General features: G+C 34.7%; 1 protein-coding gene and 1 non-coding gene across 2 annotated transcripts; one reads left to right on the top strand and one right to left on the bottom strand.

Annotated features, from left to right (window-relative positions):
• Window positions 1-218: 218 nt before the first annotated feature.
• LOC113861146 (piezo-type mechanosensitive ion channel homolog) lies at window positions 219-18,709 on the bottom strand. The gene is made up of 21 exons (XM_027493763.1): window positions 18,661-18,709; window positions 18,001-18,081; window positions 17,616-17,775; window positions 17,345-17,502; window positions 16,627-16,783; window positions 16,328-16,514; window positions 14,974-15,089; window positions 14,211-14,295; window positions 13,322-13,537; window positions 13,066-13,240; window positions 12,272-12,400; window positions 9,355-9,528; window positions 8,951-9,175; window positions 7,248-8,762; window positions 4,564-7,043; window positions 3,560-3,955; window positions 2,374-2,532; window positions 1,312-1,815; window positions 1,047-1,188; window positions 771-915; window positions 219-634 (listed from the first exon to the last, which is right to left on the bottom strand). Exons 1-21 carry the CDS (start codon window positions 18,707-18,709, stop codon window positions 499-501), a joined length of 7,389 nt encoding a protein of 2,462 aa, XP_027349564.1. The 3' UTR covers window positions 219-498.
• Window positions 18,710-19,976: 1,267 nt separating this feature from the next.
• On the top strand, window positions 19,977-20,049 carry TRNAA-CGC. The gene has a single exon. It is a non-coding gene; the product is annotated as a tRNA-Ala (tRNA).
• Window positions 20,050-20,421: the final 372 nt, after the last annotated feature.

The following is a 20,421-nucleotide window of genomic DNA, read 5'->3' as shown; positions in this document are numbered from 1 at the left end:
ATACAAATAAAAGAACAATGAGAATTAAATTTTCGTGATATTTGTGAGTGATAATTTAAGGTAAACGCAAAAAAGATAAATGAGAATTAGTCTATTTTTATAATAATTTGTAATAAATAATTAACTAAGCTAGCGTACACCAAACATGTTAAGGTAGCTAAGAAACAGGAATCACTCAAATTTACATTAATCTTCGCCATATGTGAGTATGCTACCTCAACCTATTCTTGACCAGAGCATGCAATAGCCCAGAATTAAAACCAGTAATCCACACTCAAGATCTCATCCTCGAGTGAACTCCTGGTTGTTTGTGAGTGGCTCCGTACGCTAAAAGATAGAACTCGAGATTCATTTAGTTGAGCAGCCTTGACACTTGGTCTTCCTCTTCCTGCTTTATGTTTCCACCGGAAACCATCTGAGAGTTAGATCATGCTCAATTATCCATTATTCTGCAACGATGCAGTAGGAGTCTGAATATATCCCAACTCTTCCAAGAATTTATTCAGCCTGAGTATACTCTAACAGCATGTGTGGAGAGCGGTAGATCTTAACAAGGGTCCAATACAAAACCTCTTCTACTTCAAGCTCTCCCCTTGCTCTTGCAGCATATATATCTTCACATATTGCCATCAATCTGCATCAATAAACACATTATTTAGGCACTTATCGAAACCATTGCCACCCACTTCGTTTAATTAACTCCTCGTTAAAACAAAAGGGATCCCATATGTGATGGACATTCATCAGAAGAAGGATTAATTGTTGAGCACCTGTCACAAGACGGAAGATTCTCATAAGGAACTCTCATTCGCAAGTCAGAACATTGTAATCTGATAAAACGTCCAACTGCAAGCACGAAGGTAATGTAAAGCCCCCAGATGCTGAACTTGCTGAGAGTTTCTCCGATAATGCCCTCTGAAACAGTAAGGACATTGGTATTAGTCAAGCTATTGATCAAATCTGAGGGGAAACAATGTTCTGCCTCTGACTCGGGTATGAGCTATTTACTAAACAGGTTATTGTATTAAAGTTTCAGTTGAGCTTACGAGGGGTTTCTTCAGATACGATTATAGCCATCGGTCCTGGGAACTTCCCACATCCATGTGTACCTGAGATATCAAGATCATAAAAGGACCACCACTCTGGATACCCGCGGTTAAGAACAAGATCCCCACTAACCAGCTCCACCTGCAAAGATCTTATTCCCATTATTTATCCGAGCCATAGCTAGTGAACTAAAGTAAACAGTCTAACCGAATAAAATTAGGTACATTTTTTGGTCTTTAATACACATTTATGTGTTGAACATACCGACTGCTCAAGGGACCGCACATCTCCGGAGCCTGTGACCCGGAAATATCTAGGGTAAATATTGAATACTGTGAAACTATTTGAAGTACCATTGAAAACTTCAGTCACTTGTGAAGATTTGGGAAGATCCTGCTCCAGTACGGTTAATTCATACTTCACTACTTCCTTTCCTTTAGGCCTATCTCTGATAAATTCCCAGGAGAAAGTAATGTCCATGTTCCCCCCAAGGGACTTAATAAACCTGTCCTGTACAATTGGTGGAACAAGCCACAATGTACTTGCATCTGATTGGCAGCAAATTAGTTGAATGTCTTTCTCGGTGTATTCACTAAGATAATCCAGGGGATCCAAACTTGTGCGGGCTTCAAGCTGTTCCCAAGATATCTTCTCGCACAAAGTAGTCTCAAACAATGTCAACCTTCCACTTGACGTCTTTATATCAACCCGAGCACTTGCATCTTTGATCGGGTTCGCGATATTTGTTGGGTTACCACTGCTGTACATCTGTCAGAAAAATGTAATTTCAAAGAAATGGTGCAAGTGGTAGCGCATAAAATAATTTGGAAAAAAAATGGTTCCAATTCGACATTATTATTGATCTAAAATTGGTAAAAGTAGCATTCAACAGACATGAGCTTTCTCTGTAAAATGACAAAAAGGCTTACAAGGTATTTGAAATATGTACAATCGCATTGTGACAGTCAAGACTTGAGAGTTTAAAACAGTATTATTTAGGTTGAACAGTTCAGTGCTACTTTGTTCCCAAAAATAATTTGTCGTGCACTCAGGCGAACAGGCATTCAGGGGAGAGAAGCTGTGCTGCTGATTTTATATATTTCTTTTCATCTAAAAGCTATGAAAGAATAAAATTATATCTTTTAGTTTTTTGGAAGTTATGAAAGGAATTACTTAAATTGAAGGATATTGGCTTCAGAGTTTTTCAAACTCATTCATTCCCATACTATTTTATTTATTAAATGAGACTCAAAATTGTACTTTTCTTATTTAAAAAGACACATATATATATATATATACACACATATATGGAACTGTGGTTCTTACCAGCATTGGAGCCCATATGACACACATTAACACAAAGAATAAACATATCCCATTGCAGAACTTCGTAATTTTTGTTTGCTTTTGTCCTTGTTGGTGGTTGGCTCTATTCAACTCCGCGTCACATTTGACAAGAAAAAGACTTGCATGAATATCTTCCAACTAGAAAGCAAGCTTAACTGTTAAAATTTGATAGATGAGGAAAGGAATACACACACTAACGGTGCCAGTAAGGGAATGTGAAGTAGCTTAAAGAAATGTTAAGTTCGAAAATATATGTAATAAGCGTTGTAAATATAAGTCAATGAGTGAAAGAGAGTTATTTGCTGGAGTACTAGCACATCAATATTAAGATGTTGGTTGACCAACAGCATCCAATGTTTCAGTTTAGTTGTATGTTAGTGAAAATTATTAATTAGCATCAACTATAAGAGATACTGCTATAACTTAAAAAAAAACACTACTGCTCACAGAAATGTTCATAAATTTCTCATTGCAAGTTGTTTTCCTAAATAGATGGTTGAAACACGAAAGAGAAAACAATATAATTTGTGACCTCAAAACCAGTAATGAAAATTAATCACCTAAAGAACCTCTGGGCATTATTATAAAAATCAAAAGTGATGAGGTTGCTGACTCTTAAGATTTAGAATATTTGGCTTTGTCTGAAAATGAACTGAGGAGTACACTTCCATCTTCTGTTTTTATGTTTACCCATAACTGCATATATTTAATGATTGGCTTAGTAGTAAAGTCTTTCAGGGCATGTTTTAGCGCGCGCGCGCACACAAATATATGTGCGAGAGATGAAGAATAAAAATTACACTAATATGACTAATATGAGTTACATCTATGTCCAACTACTATTATAACTATATATAACCTTGATTATTTGTGTTAAATTTTATCCAAATTAAACAAATATAAGGATATAATTAAATGTTTTTATCTTCATATATTTAAAAAGTATATATTATTTTAATTTTGATATACATGAAGAGGGATCAAATTATTTTGAATTAATTTAATATTTTTTAAAATATGATTAATATGATAGGAACTCTCAATCGGATGATTGAAAGTTATCTAATAAAAAGTTCATAATCGATATAAAAGTGGGGAGGAATATATATATATATATATATATATATATATATATACAAAGAAATGGAGACTGTTGACGACATACCTTCAGCCAGTCATACATAGTCAAAGATGTCTTTGTGCAAGACCAATCTAGCACGCATCTCAATTCATAAAGGAAAGGTAGAGCACGGTATAGTCGAAAACCTAAAACATTAATTCGTGAAACACTGCTGGTCAAAAACTGCCTGTACAAAGTGCTCTTGTGTGGAATCCCAAAATGCAGCTGTTTGGCTTGCAAAACCAGAGAAATTGTTTTTGTGAAATAAATGGCACGAAGCACTAGTCTTCCAGAATATCTGTGCAAAGGATCCATGTCCCAGGCATATTTTGTGACTGAATATGTGAAGAGAGCAAGGTTGAATAAATAGAAAATAACTTTTCCTGTTGCAAATGACCAGAGGTATATAATTCGATCAAGCACGATCAAGAAAAAGACAACCTGCAAGAGAAAGTTCTTATGCTGAGTAAGTAGGCAGAAATACAAATTTATTAACATGACAGACTCAAAAAGTAGATTTGGATCGATCAAGTGAATCAAACAGTGGAATATATGAAACCATGTCATCTTAAACAAAATAAAATGAATCACTTCGGCATAGAGAGTGACTAGCAAGGTTCTGAAACAATATGAATGAAAGTCACATAAACCTTTGGAAGTAAAAAACCTAGTGAAAAAAAATTAGAAGTGGCTGGTCAGTACTTCTAACCTTTAATTACTTGATTTTTTTTGTCTTATCCCATTGAATATTTGAGGCATAATATATACCAAATATTTTCCCCAAACATGTATTAAGAATCTATGATCATGTTCTGCAATATTAATGAAGCATACCCCCCAAAAAATGAAGAATGAAGGAAGATAAAGCTTCGCATCCAGTTGTAAAACTTTGAATTAACGAGTTTATAAATGTATTCCATCATGAATGGGAAGTCATATCAAGCTGAATGATCAGCCACTGGCATATCATCGGATGCATAATATCCGTAATAGAAATAAAACAAGACATCTATATCGTACACCCGAAAAAAAGAAAAAAAAAAAATTACCATGAGAACTAATACAAAATCTTCTGGGAACTGATCTTCAAGCTGATACACTTCAAGAAACTCGATGTTAGCTTTCCTAACTGATTCATAAAAAATGGCAATTAAGAAGAAAACAGCCAAATCAGCTCCAAAGATGTATGCATACAGATCAATTTCCCTTTTTCCACCGCCGATGACGGAAAGTATTCGATATGGAAACCCAATTTCTTTAAAAATGCCAGCACGTTGAGCTTTCCGAATCTCATTGGTTACATCTCCTGCTGGAGTTAATGAACTGTACCATTCTTCGGCAGCAAATTCAATTGGAGGAGAGGCATATAACACCTCAAAAACAACAAGACATAAGTTCTCGTTTTCTTCACCATTTTCAATGCTCTGTACACGAACCCTACTAGCCGAGTGCAAATTAAAATGCTTCTTCTCTCGGCATCTCCTCTTATGCAAGATCCTCAGCAACTTGTTTATTCTTGATTCAATTTTCTTTGGTTGAATTCCCTCTTTAGGCCACGAGTTAACTTCCATTGACAGCTGCACAAAGTAAGGAGGAGTTTCTGCACCCCATGTCAATGATTTCCAGTACCTACTGAGGCTTCTGATCAACAGTTTCAGTATATTTTTCAGTGGTAAAAATAATCTATGTAATCTCTCCAGGTAGGTGGAGCACTTTACATCCTCTATGTAGCTCTGATTTCTTCTCTTGCGAAAGCTGAGATCTACAGTCATCGTCCAACCACCATCCTTGACCGTTATGGAGGTTTGCAAGAGCGTGAATATATAAACCAGGAAAAATGGGAAGTTGCTTGTCACAAAAGCCGATGTTATTTTCTTTGCAGGAAATCCCAATTTTTGAAGTAAGCTCATATGGAATTCAAACTCAGTGTGTTGAATAATGATTTGATAGAAATACTGTAGTAAAATGCACCCTTCTGTATAGATTAGCATAGTAACCCAAAATATATAACCGGGACCAGTATTTTGACAGAGTGCATACAAGAAGAGTGCTGCTAGATAGACCACAGAAAGCAAACTGAAGTTCCATAGATATATTAGAATAAAGCAGAAATAGCAAACAACATCGTTATTGGACCTCATTCGTGACCACATGTAACGTAAAATAATTCCAATTTGGAGGTAAGCAGTATCAGGCACGGTATGCTCATGAACAGAGTGTGCGGAAAATGTAGGTTCCAGAAGTTCTGCACCCATATTCTGATTATCAATTTCAATCTCGTAGTACTCCTCATCCTCTGAAGAATCTTCAGTTGACTCTAGTTTTTCATGTTCTATCTTCAGATAGTTCATTAGATTGTTAACTGCCATATTTCCAAGAGACTGCACTTGAGATAATCCGCTCCCTATGAAATGTATAGCTGAAACTAGAGCATTTTTCCTGACCGGAAGTTTATAATGTTTGCTTCTTTCCAAATCAGAAAAATCATTGCCTTTAGTTCTTTCCTTTACTCCAACAATTCCATGAGGAGAATCCATTGGATGCTTCCAATATTCTGGTTTTACAGGAGTTGAAGATTTTTCACTCAATAGAGAATGATTCACACCAAATGGGCCTATTGACCTAGTACTTATATCAAGATCTTGCATCCTGAATTCATTATTCAAATCTAGGGAAGAGCTTCCTCTCTCTCTTAGGCCATCTATTTCAAGAGAAGCACTGCTACAGTTTGCTTTGGTGCTCATATTATGAAGCTGATTTTGAAGGTTTAGCATCTCTGATTTCATCTTTTCTACCTGCAAGCTTCGGAGATGCTTCAGCTCTTCGGCTTTACGTGTGTGCCGCAACTGAGCTGTTTTTGAAGCAGCTTTCTTCTCCTGCTGTCTCAGTATTGCACCTATCTGCTCTTTCTCAAGATATTTTGAAACATACTCAAACTCTGAAAATGAAAACATGTATGACTGTAGAGCTACTGACATGAATATTATGATTTCCACAAATGCAGATCTTGATGTAATTCGAAACCCATAATCATACTTGTGAAATCCAACCAATTCATTGATGGATTCTATTGAACCACGTTTGATTTCACTTAATTCTCCAACAAAAGGAGATTGATATGCAAGAGACAAGACAATAAGGACAAAATTGTACATCCTTAAGAATCGAAAAATTCCATTTCCCTGCTTTAGTATTTTAAGCCTCATGCGGAAGAAAACCAGAGCAAATCCAAGGTAGCCAAGATGCAGAATATCATATTCAAGAGTTCCTGTAATCAAAACCAATGAAAGAACAAAATCTAGCGAGTGACAGTAACCATAAAGCCTCAGGTGGTCAAGAAATGTCCAGTACCCTTTTGTTTCAAATGAAAGATCACTAAGTACAGAAGCTGACTTCCATTGAGAGAGTATTTTTTGATAAATCTCTAACCCAGTGAGACTAGTTGACTGGTCAGCACGGAATTTGAAACATGAAAACATGAAAACCCCGTAATACCAAATTAGCATACGAGGATCATCAATAATAATTCCTGCAGTAAAGGCATTTAACGTAAATTATTTGGGAGAAGTTATCACATGAGAATATTACAATTAATGCATCTTGAGTTATAAGCATTCTCTAGTGCCAAAAACAGGTTTCAGGTTTGTTATACTTGATACACATTACCCACAAGATATATACCTGATACCAACTATCTGAACACACACAAAGACACTAATTAATGAAGGGATACCTAGCCAACATTTTTTGCAGCAGCTAAAATATATATCGGATACTCTCCAACAGTCATGACATGGTACTTGCTCTTCAACCTGTTGGTTAGTAAAAGTGAGGTGCATCCAGATAGCCAAGTATTCAATAGTGACGATGGAAGCAAATAAAAGAACAAAAACAGGCCATAATTTTTTATTAAGTAGCCGATGAAGAAGAACACAAGCAGCAAGTGATGCTATATAGAGCAAGGAGAAGGCATTCAACACAGCAAAACTAGCCAGAAGCAATGCAATCATGTTGATTTCAAGACCAAACAAATTGAACATATTCTCTATCCAGAACTTCAAAGACACTCTTAAAACAGTCTTCTGCATCTCCATCCTCTCTTTTCTCAAGAAAAGAATTCGTTTTCTGTTCCACTTCAAACTATCCTTGGAACTCTCCCAGAAATGAAATCGAAAGTTTTTGGAACTGTCAATTTCAAGCCCTGATTCTGGCCCTTGGGATGATGGAGTATTAACTGTTGGCCATGAATGACTTCTGACACCTCGTTTAAATGTTGGTGAAGTGGAATTCTCCATTTGTTTGCTTTGTGGAGTACAGGTAGTAGTTTCATTAGGAACTTCTTCTGGATTGAACAGAGGACAAGGTTCGTTCCATTTTTCTCCATTTCCGTTAACATGTCTTTTCTCCAACCAACGAAAAACATTGTATTGAAGAATGCATGCAACAATAACCACAACCTTTCCCCTCAACCCCGATTCTAAACCTTTAAAACCAGGCTTATACAACTGTAAACCCATAAATAAGGATAATTGGGAGTGCTCTTGACCAGGGAACATCCCAGCCTGATCTCCCCACATCTGGAAAAGATATTCAAGCATTATAAGAACTCCTGAATAAACTAGAAATACTTTTGCAGGGATCTGAGACAACTTTGGTAATCTTGAAAAATTAATTAGACCAAGAAGATACAGAAAACCAAATGCACTTATAGGCGATAAGGATGCATAAAATAGGGCAAGAGATAGTATTTTCTCAGCATGCCGAATCAAAAGACGGTTGGCAAAAGCAAAAGGTTCTATTTCTGATGCATCATTGTCACTTGATCCTGATCTTTTGCTCTGCCTCCTTTCATAGCTATATAGCTGCATCACTACCAATACAGCTAAGGATTCCCAAATATTTTGGAACACGGAAGCTGCCGGGTCATAGCCAAATGCAGTTTGAAGATCAATGATTCTGGGAAACCACATCTCTGAGCTGGAAAAGACACCAATGCTGTAAATGGAGACAAACACCACTATAGCATACACTTTCATAGGATACCAAAGATGCTTTCTTGTTTTCCCCACAAGTTGTCGTCCACTAATCCACAGTAGAAGAAAGAATAAGTAACCAGATGAAGCATAGTTGGGCGTGCAAAAGTATACACTGAAGAGAATTGTCAAGAAAGCAACGTATTTGCCACATGACCGATAAACAGAGAGGAAATTCTGTCTTATGACCTTCAAATAGGATATAGTCGTCCCCTCTGAATCATTAAATTGAATGGTAAGAATATTGACATCCAGTTTTGGAACAGTTTTGGCTAAATATGTAGCTTAAACCAATCAAGTAACAGAAGGATAAGCATTAATCTTAAGAAAATAAGGAATTTAACTAGCAAAATAAAATGAGATGGAAATCCTAGGGCATAGTCAACATTGACTGGAGTTTTACCATGAGTTTCTTGGCTCTCACTAGATGTTGGACTAAAACCAGATAAACGAACAGGTTTTATCAAGCCAGCTCTCAAGATGCTAAATCCAACTGGTTGGCAAGATGTTTGCCGCACTATAGCTGAAAATAAAAGGAGTGTTTGCAGCCCATGATTGTGAATTGCACAGAAGCAAGCAAGAATTGATACTTCAAATAAATCCACTGAATGGATATGATTAAGCAGGCCTGCAATATTCACAAGAATAATATCTCATTGAATAGAATGACGGTGTTGAAGGTAAATGCAAATTGCAAATTTGCATCACAAAAGGGCAAACAGATGTCTAATAAGCATAACAAAAGTTTTTTTTTTTTTTGCCAGTACATAGGCATACAAAAATTAATTCTTACATTAGAAAAATTACCTAATTGTGAGAGAATTTTAAAAGCATATGAACCCTTTTGGTGCAAAGCATTGGAGATCAGATCAAGTCGAAGAATGAACTGAAGTGCAAAGTGTGCCTCACACAAAAGGATAATAGCTTGGCGCAATTTCCAATTGATAGCATCGCTTAGAAGATAAATCAGAAAGAAAATCACTGCACATGGAAAGAGTAAGCAGTTAACAATTTAGGAACACTGGTACTACACTCTCAAACTACTCTAGATAATGTTTCAACGAAAGTTTCAATTTGATCCCGAGTCACTTTAGAACTCGTCACACTATAAATAAACAAGAAATTGCCACATCATTATAGTGACTCATTTTTCACTTGATTTAAGAACTTGAGTTATTTAAACAATTAGAACCTCATGGTTCACTGGTATTTCTAAAAATTTTTATATTAAGGGTGTATCAAAACTATTGAGAAAAGAGAACAAGAAACATATGATGAATCCATGTATTTTAACTACACACCGAAACATATATTTATAATACGAACTATTAATATAGAATAAAAAGTTACTATAATTACAAAAATATTATTTTTCCTATTTATAATATTATTATAATTACATAATTTTAACACTCCTCTTTAAGCAAAAACATATAAATCATATATACCAAGTTTGTTGCATATATAACTAATTCGAGGATTTCTTAAAAGCTTGGTATAAACATCTATCAGTTAATCGTGAGAATTTACAAAGATAGTTGAAGTAGTGATGTCTTTAGATAAAATCTTTTATCTAATGAAGTGATAGTTTATCTTAGTGTGTTTAGTCTACGCAATATGTATAGTTGCATGATTATCACAAATAAATGTCATCTTTCTAACTTCTCCAAATCTCAATTTTTTGAGTAGTTGTTTGAGTTATATAAGTTCATAAGTAGCTAAAGTCATAACTCGATATTCTGCTTCTACACTAGACTTTGTAACTACATTTTGTTTTTTGCTTTTCCAGGAAACTAGATTTTCACCAATAAGGATGCAATAGCTAGATGTAGACCTCTTATCACTAGATGATCCTCCCCAATCTGCATTTAAATACCCCACAACCAAAATATGTCCTTTATCTTTATATAAAAGACATTTTCCTCCTTTAATATATTTCAAAAATGCGGATTACTACATCTTAATGTCTATCACGAGGAAAGTTAAGGAATTAACTCACCACACTAACTGCAAAAGAAATGTTTGGACAAGTAACTATCAGATAGTTTAATTTTTCAACAAGTCTCTTATATCTTTGGGGATCTAAAAGTTGCTCCCCTTGACTTGGCAAAAATTTGGTATTAGGATCCACAGAAATATCAAAAGGTTTGGCCCCTATCAATCATGTTTCCTCTAAGATATCCATTCCATGCTTTCTTCGAAAAATTACAACACCATTTTTGGATTATGCTACTTTAATTCTTAAAAAATATTGAAATCTACCAAAATCTTTTGTTTGAAAGTGCTGACAAAGGTGTTGCTTTATCTGTTCAATGGCATGATGATCACTTCCTGTAATGACAATGTCATCTACATACACAATTAAGTAAATATAACCTGAGGTTGAATAACGATAAAAAATGAAGTTATCTACTTCACTTTGAGTCATGCCAAATCGTTGAACCACTATGCTGAATCTACCAAACTATGCCCTTGAAGATTGTTTGAGACCATAAAAGAATTTTCTGAGACGAAAAACAAATCTTGAAGATTCTCTCTGAGTAACAAATCCAAAAGGTTACTTTGTAAATTTTTTCTTCAAGATTACTATGAAAGAAAACATTCTTAATATTAAGCTAAAAAAGATACTAATGACAAATAACAGCCATCGATATGAGTAGACAGATGTCATTGTGGCTATTGGAAAGAAAATGTCATTGTAGTCCAAACCAAATATCTATGTATAACCTTTAGCTACCAAATGGGCTTTTAGGTAATCAATTTTACCATAAGGACCAACCTTAATTATATAGATCCACCTGCAACCAACAAGAGACTTTCCAGAAGGAAAAAGAATAAGGTTTCAAGTACTACTATTCTAAAGAGTACACATTTCATCAATCATTGTTTGTTTCCAACCAGGATGTGAGAAAGCATCACCTATGGAGTGAAGATTAGAAACAAAGGACAAGGAAGACAAATAAGTATAATGGGAAGAGGACAACTGTTGATAACTCAAAAAACACAATGAGAAGAAGGATTACGAGTAGAGTATATATCTTTACGAAGAGTAATGAAAAGTTCAGTGTCAGGAGACAAGTCCAAAGGAGAGGATGATGGGTGGTACCAGAAGCGATTTAAAAATTGGACCAGCAAACATTGGTGGTACATAGAGGGGTTGTCGATGGTGATATACCTACAAAGAGCGCGAAGGAGGTGGTGCAGCAAAAGCATGAGATAGTTCTGGTGGAACATAATAAAAAGGCACAAAAGTTAGAACAGGAAAAGCAGGAGACTCAAAGACTAAAACAAAAGGACTAGTTGTAAAGAAAGGAACATATTCAAAGAAGATGACATCAATCAAAACTAAATAGTGACGAAGAGCAAAAAAGTAACAATTATAACTTTTTTTAAACCTAATGTAACCTACAAAAACACATTTGTCAGATCGTGGTGAAAGTTTATCAAGCTCGGAACTAAGGCCATGAACAAAACAGGTAGACCCAAAGAAACTGTTGATACGAAATAAGAAGTTACTATAATTACAAAGAGACTACTTTCCCTATTTATAAATTACTATAATTATATAATTCCAACAAAAACTTTTTCCTAAAAGAATTGATAAAAGGTGAACCAACATCTTATGCTTACAGAGAATACAAATAAGAACGTTTCCTCATTAACAGAATAATAATACCCTGATATATAGATAACAAAGGTGGAAACTGTTAGCCATTGAACTTACTATAAACAGCATGAATGAGACCAGGTCTTATTGCAATAAGAAATATCAGTATCAACACTATAGTATGTGAGCACTTGCGTAGTCCCCATGCTATTGTAGCCACAACTAATAAAGTAGTCTCTTCTTCATCTAGAAATTTCACAACAAAAACAAATGAACAATAACTTTTCAACCTAAACACAGCAAAGGGCATATATTTTTATATATTAGAGAAACAGTCTGCAGAGATATAACACATAAGGCATGCCAAAATATTCCAGGATATTTGGGCAGCCAATACTAAGTTAAATTTAGAAACTTATATGGGTGAAAGCATTTTTTTTTCCAAAGGTTTTGGTTTTTACATAGAAGGGGTGCCATGCTAAAGATGAGATTTATCTAGGAATTTTTTTCCAAAGGTGTGAAACATTTCTTAACACGACACTATTATTTTAAAAAAATATGTGTTAAGCGAAACAAATGATTTCAAAATGTGCCAACGATGCCTGCGATTCCTTAGTGAAATCAATATTCTGAAAGTGACAACAGACATAAAATTTAGATGTGTTTCATAATTGGATTTAGTCCACCCAAAGCTATTAAAGCATGCTTTTTTTTTCAAAATAAAACAGCCAATGTTATGCACCTACCCTAGCACAGATTTCAAAATATTTTTTAAAATAAGTAAATTTAACCGTGGAGCTTGTATTCATCATTTCATCAGATTTCACTAACAAGAAGTACATGGTTAAGCACTGGAAAACCATAATTTCACACAGAAGCACATGTCTGTTCAGACTATCGAGTTCTATCACCTTCCACAACAGATTCACCAGCTGTTAATTGTCCTTGATCAGTAACGCATAATAACACTGAATTGTTTACAAGATTACACATAGCAACAAGAAAACCAAGACCAAATTGAGCCAGCAAATAGTATCCTGGGATAGAGTAATGCCACAAGCCTATAGTTTCCCATATCTCCATATCCTACAATTGAGTAACTAAAGATGTTAATAAAAATTATTTAATATAATTGTAAGATCTCCCAAAGCCACCGGCAATGTGTACCTTCCATGGTTTGTTATTGGAGACAGTGAAAGCAACATTGAAGACATATGTGCTGGTTGCCCAAAACAGAATGAAAACAAGAAGCATGCCATTTAATTGGTGCAATCGAAACATGGAAGGGAAGGCATACAAGATGTATCCCACATAACCAAGCAATCCAAATGAACACAGACTTGCAAAGTGGAAAGTCCAGAATGATAGGGCCAGCAAGGAAATCTGCCAGGTGTGCCAAGTAGCGCAATTAATCAACTCATAAAAGCTCTGTTATGTATCAAGTGGTGTCACACAAGAAAGGAGAGGGGGCTCAAAAGAAAACACTAGATAACATGCTCAAGTTGTTTGGGGATATCATAAAGAGTTTTGCATGTTTCAAGTGTTTATATCTGTATGTGCAATACATATTTCTCCCATGATAAAAAAAATAAAATAATAAAAATACAATTGTCACCATGACCTTGGAAGCCACAATATTTACTTGTGAACAGTCATTGCAGAAAAAGGACAAGGCAATTCTGACTTTGCATCCTCTCTACCTAGAACCCTTGCCATATCCTGCTATAGCCAGATAAATAGTTGCATGGTCCCACTAGCAACTTGAATCTATTGGTGCCATCTTTTAATTGATAATAAAGGATAGAGGATGAGATCATGGTTAATCAACCCAGTGTAAATGATTTCTAAACACCTATTTAATTTTCTTACCCTTACAAACCAATTTTTTACCTACCAAAAAAACGGATGAATGCCTATTCATGTTTAGAACAATTTATGTTAATTTGTATATGCATATGTCATACCAAACATTGGACACTAATGTTGCACAGGATTTTAGCAATTAAACTATCGGCTGATTAAAAAAGATCAACAAAAAAGGATATGGCAAGGGTACCGGAAAACCATATGTTAGAAAGTTAATACTAAATGTCCGAGACACAGCTCCTTGGAATAAGAAATTGGTATGCCTCACATCAGACCTGTCAGAAAATTATAAAACCAAGAGATAAAACAAATAAAATATTGTTAGAGTTTCTACCCACAAAATATAAAATCAAAAGGTTCAAGAAGCAGCAGATTTGATAGAGGACACCTAATGACTACATTCATTAGATATTTTATAAACGATCATCAAACATAAGACTGGTTAAATTTTGGATAATGAGTTAGAAACCAAGATGGAAAGGCATTGGGATTGACCAGATAACCAAGCAAAAAAGGGCTCAATAAACTATTATATTGACAAAAGTGTCCAATTCAAGCATCTTGTCATATGAGAAACTTCGTACCCAAAAGGAGGAGTAATTTAAGTATTTCATCCACAACATATTTAAACTATTCTGCTGTATACATGCAAAAGAAAGAAAAGAGGGAATTAAAGCCAAATAAAGAAGTATTTTTTACAAAATTAGATCCTGCTGGCTACATTCACATCCCACCCATTTGTCAGTCTTAAATCATCTTATTAACATTGTTAGTATCATCTCCTCATAGAAACTCAAGTGAATTACTGCATGATGAAGAGAAAAGAAATGTCATATTGAGGCACTAAAACCAGAGCATCATCATTGCAAATTTGCAACAAGTTCAGAACTTCATTGTTTAAAAGGAAAAGGAAAGAAAGAAGGATCAAATGAGGAAGATGCCTAGTTAATTACCTGGATTCTATAACAAAATAAGAATGCATTTTGGGAAGAAGCTGCTCGGTCAAGTCAATTTCTCTTGTTGATTTGATGATTTCCATTTCGGCCAGCTCACTTCTAATCCAAGATAGCTAGAAGAGGGAATAAATAAAGATCAATGACCTAAACTAGAGGAAATCATAAGAACAAATAGCAGAAATACACATTCTTCTCTGCTAAAAACTTGTACTAAAACTCAAGAAAGCTATCCATGACCGAGTTTAAGTTTATCTAAATCAAAAGGCAACAGAATTATATCGTGTGTATGAGCTGATTTTCTCCATAATCTAACACACCGTGCTGATATTCAATCCTAGGGAGAATGACATTGGGGTCATGGCTTAGGAGAAGCAAGTATAGATGGTAAATCAGTTATAGATTTTCCATTAGCTTGTGACTTCATGATAACTAACACTTGTTTTAGAAAGAGGTAGGAGCATCTTCTCACTTACAAAAATAGTGTGACATTTCTTAAATTGATTTCTTCTTTTTTTACGAAAATTGAATAGAAAACTTTGCCAGGACCACAAAATGATACCTAGGAGAGCCTAACTACTATGTAAGAGTTGGGAAGAGAGCAAGGAGGAAAGTCATCACAAAATTCCAAGGATCAAGTGGTGGCAATTGAAAGCCAAAAAATAAAGGAGCTTTCAGTGAAGAGTTATAGAGGAAGGGTGTTGATAGACATAAGGAAGTGCAAATGATAAATGGGACAAGATGGCAAAAACAATGAATAAAATGACAAAAGAATGTTGGTGGTGGGATGCAAGAACGCAAGTTAAGCTTAAACAAGAATATAAAGCATGGTTCTTCAGGTAAGAATGGTGAAATTTGGGAAAATGTATGGTAACTAAGAAAGATACCAATAAGGCAATGAGTGAGACAAAAGTTAGAGCTTTTGGTGGGTTATACCAATCCTTAGGCACCAATGAGTAAGAAAGAAAGGTATTTACAAGCTTGCTAAGAGTAGAAAAAGAAAGTCAAGAGCCTTGGATCAAATGAAGTGCATAAAGGATGAGGAGGGTAAGTTGCAAACATAAATGACATATATATTATAGTATAATTTTAGTTGAACATGTATAAAATTCCGCATGAAATAAGCTAAACTTGCAACAACTTGGTGTAAGTTGCATTCAGAAATTTTATTAATAGGTAAATCTTTGAAAATCACACATATTTTAATTCTCAAAAGAGTCAACACAATCATATTAATGCAGTTCACACCCCTTCCCCTCCACATACACACATAATGTTAAATAATTATTTTATTATATGTTGCGCATTTTCCTGAACAATAGAACAGTGTTATGGGCACATTTGATATTCTTACCATAATGTAGAAAAGTAGAAGTGAAAGACCAGAACAAACTTCTGACCATTCTGACTTTGTAGAAAGTTTGAACAGCCCAACATGGTAAAAGATCCACCTAAAGGTCTCTGGGAATTCAATAGGAAGTTGATTCATATACAACAAAATGATATTGAAGCCAGCATAAAACAGAAGGAATCTCCACCACCTACAAGTTCATAAAACTAGAATTGGTGAACTAAATAAATTCAAATTGTAATTTCTAATGTAACAACAAATAGTATTGCAATAATTATTTTGCTTGAGGAGGAGGAGATCACCGAAAGATGCCAAAATAATTGCTTGTCAATGACCAATCGACGAGCCCTACACAGCTACAAATGAAAAAGGGCAAAGAAACCAAAGATACATGACTAATCCCTGCAATTAATTGTATAGCAGGCAACAATAGGTAGCAAAGGCCCTTGAGACGAGATCCTGCAACCCAAAAACCAACATCCATTTATAATTATTACTTAAAAGACTAGGAAATCAGCTTGTTATTCAACTGTTCACAATTTTTTGTTAACAATATAATGCAACTTAATGAATTCTTCTCTTTTAAAAAATTCTTTTAATAGAATGGAAAGCAACGATTAAACTCCTAACCGCTCAACTGTTAAGATTATGATACATGTCAAGGAAGCAGTCATCCTCAGAGCCTGACAATAGAGAAAGGCTTTTATTACTATCTCTAAAAACTAGTTTTATGACAAACCTTTTCTTTATTTAGAAAAAAAAAAATATTTTATCGGAGAGAACAAGTCTAAAACAAAAAGGGATAGATTAAACCATCCTTGAAAAATGAAAACAGAAAAAGAACATAAAAACAAGACAAAATATAAACTAGAAATAATCAAGAATGCAAAAAGTCCTTCTGTATATCAGTAATGTTAGCTCTCTTTAAACAGACATGAGCAGAGCACGGAACAGATTTTATAAACACAACCCTATCCCAAAGCAAGAGTAAGAGCACGGAGAGAAGTTTTGATGGCAAACCTATCTTGACAACAGAAGAACGCAGATGCTCCGAATGAAAATCTCTCCATGCATCTAGACCAAACCAACTTCCATATATTTCAAGTAGAGAAAGGAAGGTTGCTAACACTTGCATGACCAAAAAACACTCTATAGAAAAAGTCCTCCAAGACTGCACTCTGCAAACCGTTTCATACAGTATTTATAATGTATTCTGAATATTGATACACTGAGAAGAAAACTTCTATAGTAATAAAAGGGTAAAACCAAAAGACTGAGAAAATTCACGTGCCTTATAAATCCAAGTAGCTGAGCCCACTGAGCATCAGCAGTACTCCACTGATCCCCCTCAATGGCCAAAACAATATGAAAAATGGCATGCGAGAGTAGTATCAGGGCAGATAATATTAGCCCAGACCATGATATCAAATATTGTTGATGGAAGCGAGACCCTGTTGAAAAAGGTTCATTACAAGAAGAAAAGATAGTAATTATTAAGCACCTAGAATAATAGAAAAGCACTATCGAGTGATGAAATGATAGAAACAGAATTATAAATCAGAGTGTGTACCACTAATTTCCTGATTTGACACCAAGTTTTTAAAGTATAAAATAGAAAAGGCAGAAAAAATCAATTGCGCATAAATAGATAGCAAGGATCAGAGAAAACTTCTCACCCTTTCTAGAAGCAGTGTACTGAATGAAAAGGAATGCTATCAAATCAAGCAAAGATATCAAACTCCAGTTAACTATGGATGCTGCATGAAACAGAGAAAAAGCATCAATTGCAATTTTGAGCGGTATAGTTGAGGCAAAACAAAGAGAAACAACTTTGGACAGCCATGAAAAGAACTTCATGTGAATTCAAGCAATCCTGCTTAAACATAAGATGGAATCCCTCATGTGTATGTGCGCGCGCATGCGCATTGTAAGATAATACTCTGTTGCATTTTTGTTTTCAATTAAAAGCACACCGCCCAAACTCATCATACTTACACAGTTACAGAAAACACTGAGGTATGAGCTTATGACAACTTGAATAAGCATCGACAGTGTGTTTCATTTGAAGATTGTTATAGCTGCTTGCACCGTTTGAAGGCAAAATTCATATAAAATTAGTTACTATTATATGACACACAATCCTAGAGCCGCAGTATAAAGCACCTTTCATCTAGTAAAAAAATATGATACACATGTAGCAAACAAAACCATAACATAGCAATTATAGCTTCATTTCAAGTATTCAAAATCGAAAAATAAGGATTAAAATATTAGGCACATTTGGATGGTAGGATCAACAAAACGAAACGCTAATAAAGTAAAACGGTGAAGCAAACCTGTTAGAAGAAGCATAGGCAATGCGAATCCAGTAATGAACCTCGCCATTACCACCGTTTAAGATGGAAAACTGTCGTCAGTGACTACATAATAAAGCGATAGAACCGAATCCACGTGTGAAACACTGAAAGTAAACGTGAATAGCTTTTCGCTTCTGGTGACAATGTAAAAGGCGATAATCGAAACGAAAAACGACGCCGGAGCTGCAGAGCAAAACAGATACAGAAGAGTGAAGAAGAATGATGTCAGATTCAGAATGAAGGAATGCGAATGGATGAGATGAGGAATGAAGATTCGGGAGAGAAAGTGGCGTTGAGATTTGAGACACGACGAAACCGTGTTCTGCGCTTACGCTTTGTTGATTCGTTACTGGGCAAAAACTCCGTGTGCTCAAGTTTTCCTTCCTTTCCTGAATTGGAGGCAACTGAATTTGTTCACTCAAAATCCACGAAGGGTAACTTCGGTATTTCACTCTTCCAGCATTTACTACCCATGCAGGAAGGGGGAATGGACACAACGAAATATATTATAGGAAACCCGCCAACACAATTTTTAAAGCATTTTTTATTATTTTTGTTATTAGTTAAAATTTATAAAAAATTATCTAAATCTTATTCTTATTCATTCTTAATTTAATATTTTTATAAATTTTAATTAATGATAAAAATATATTAAAAAATGTGTTACAAACAATGCCATGACTAAATTATCCGTGAGTAGAATGCCAGACAGAACCAATGACAATGCTTCTTACGTTATGCCTTGCGATTCACGCAACTAAGGGGTGAGTTCAAGATATACGCATGATCGTATGTATGACTATGGTTAGGTGTATTTGGCTTTCTTTGAAGGGGAAACTAACTTAAGTAACATTTTGAAATGTGATTGTGTTTTATCGTTATAGGATAAAACAGTGCGCTGAGATTTCATCACGAGTTAAGAATAAGGTAAGAATAATTGCTGTAATAGAATATAAAAAAATTTAATAACAAATTATACAATAAAAAAACTTATTGTAACAAAGTGAGAAGAAAAGGCTTCAATTTTTTTAGAATGATTAAGAGGAAGAGTGTTGTGTTTAAAGGGAGGGGAAAGTGATGAGTGAACACGAGTGTGAGTAAATATGGAAAAAAGGATTAAACAAGGAGAATGAAAAAACAATAAAATTAGTTGAGAATATGGTGTGTAATTATAATAAATTTGTACAAGGAAGGAATGAAACTATTTTTATTGGAGTCATGCGTGCTACAAGTTTTCAACTAATTTAAAGTTATTTATTTTGTTTTATAGTTTGTGTGTTTTATCCTTCCAAGGTGGGGGCGTAGCTCATATGGTAGAGCGCTCGCTTCGCATGCGAGAGGCACGGGGTTCGATTCCCCGCGTCTCCATTTTCAACAATTTATTTTAGTTTTAGTGTATAAATATAATAATAATAATCTTATTTTGGTAACTACATCACATCAGGTTGATGATTTGTGAAAAGAAAGTTTTGCTAACTAATTTAAAGACAATTATAATGCAACATATAATGTTCTTTATAATTCCAGGCTCAACACGAAACACATATAAATATTATGTTTTTTTTTGTGTATTGAATAGATTGTTTATTTTCAATAAATAAAAAAATATAAAATATCGTTATCGTCAAATAATAATGTTATTGTGTATTCTGAAGAAAAAAAATTCTGAATATCAAAAGTATGCTTCTCTTATACGGGTATAATCAAGGTCGAGTCGGGTATTAATGGTTATTGGTGGTT

The sequence above is a fragment of the Abrus precatorius genome, unplaced genomic scaffold (assembly GCF_003935025.1).
Source record: "Abrus precatorius isolate BTA unplaced genomic scaffold, Abrus_2018 Scaffold3, whole genome shotgun sequence".
Lineage (NCBI taxonomy): Eukaryota > Viridiplantae > Streptophyta > Magnoliopsida > Fabales > Fabaceae > Abrus > Abrus precatorius.
This window is presented reverse-complemented; position numbering and strand designations above follow the sequence as displayed.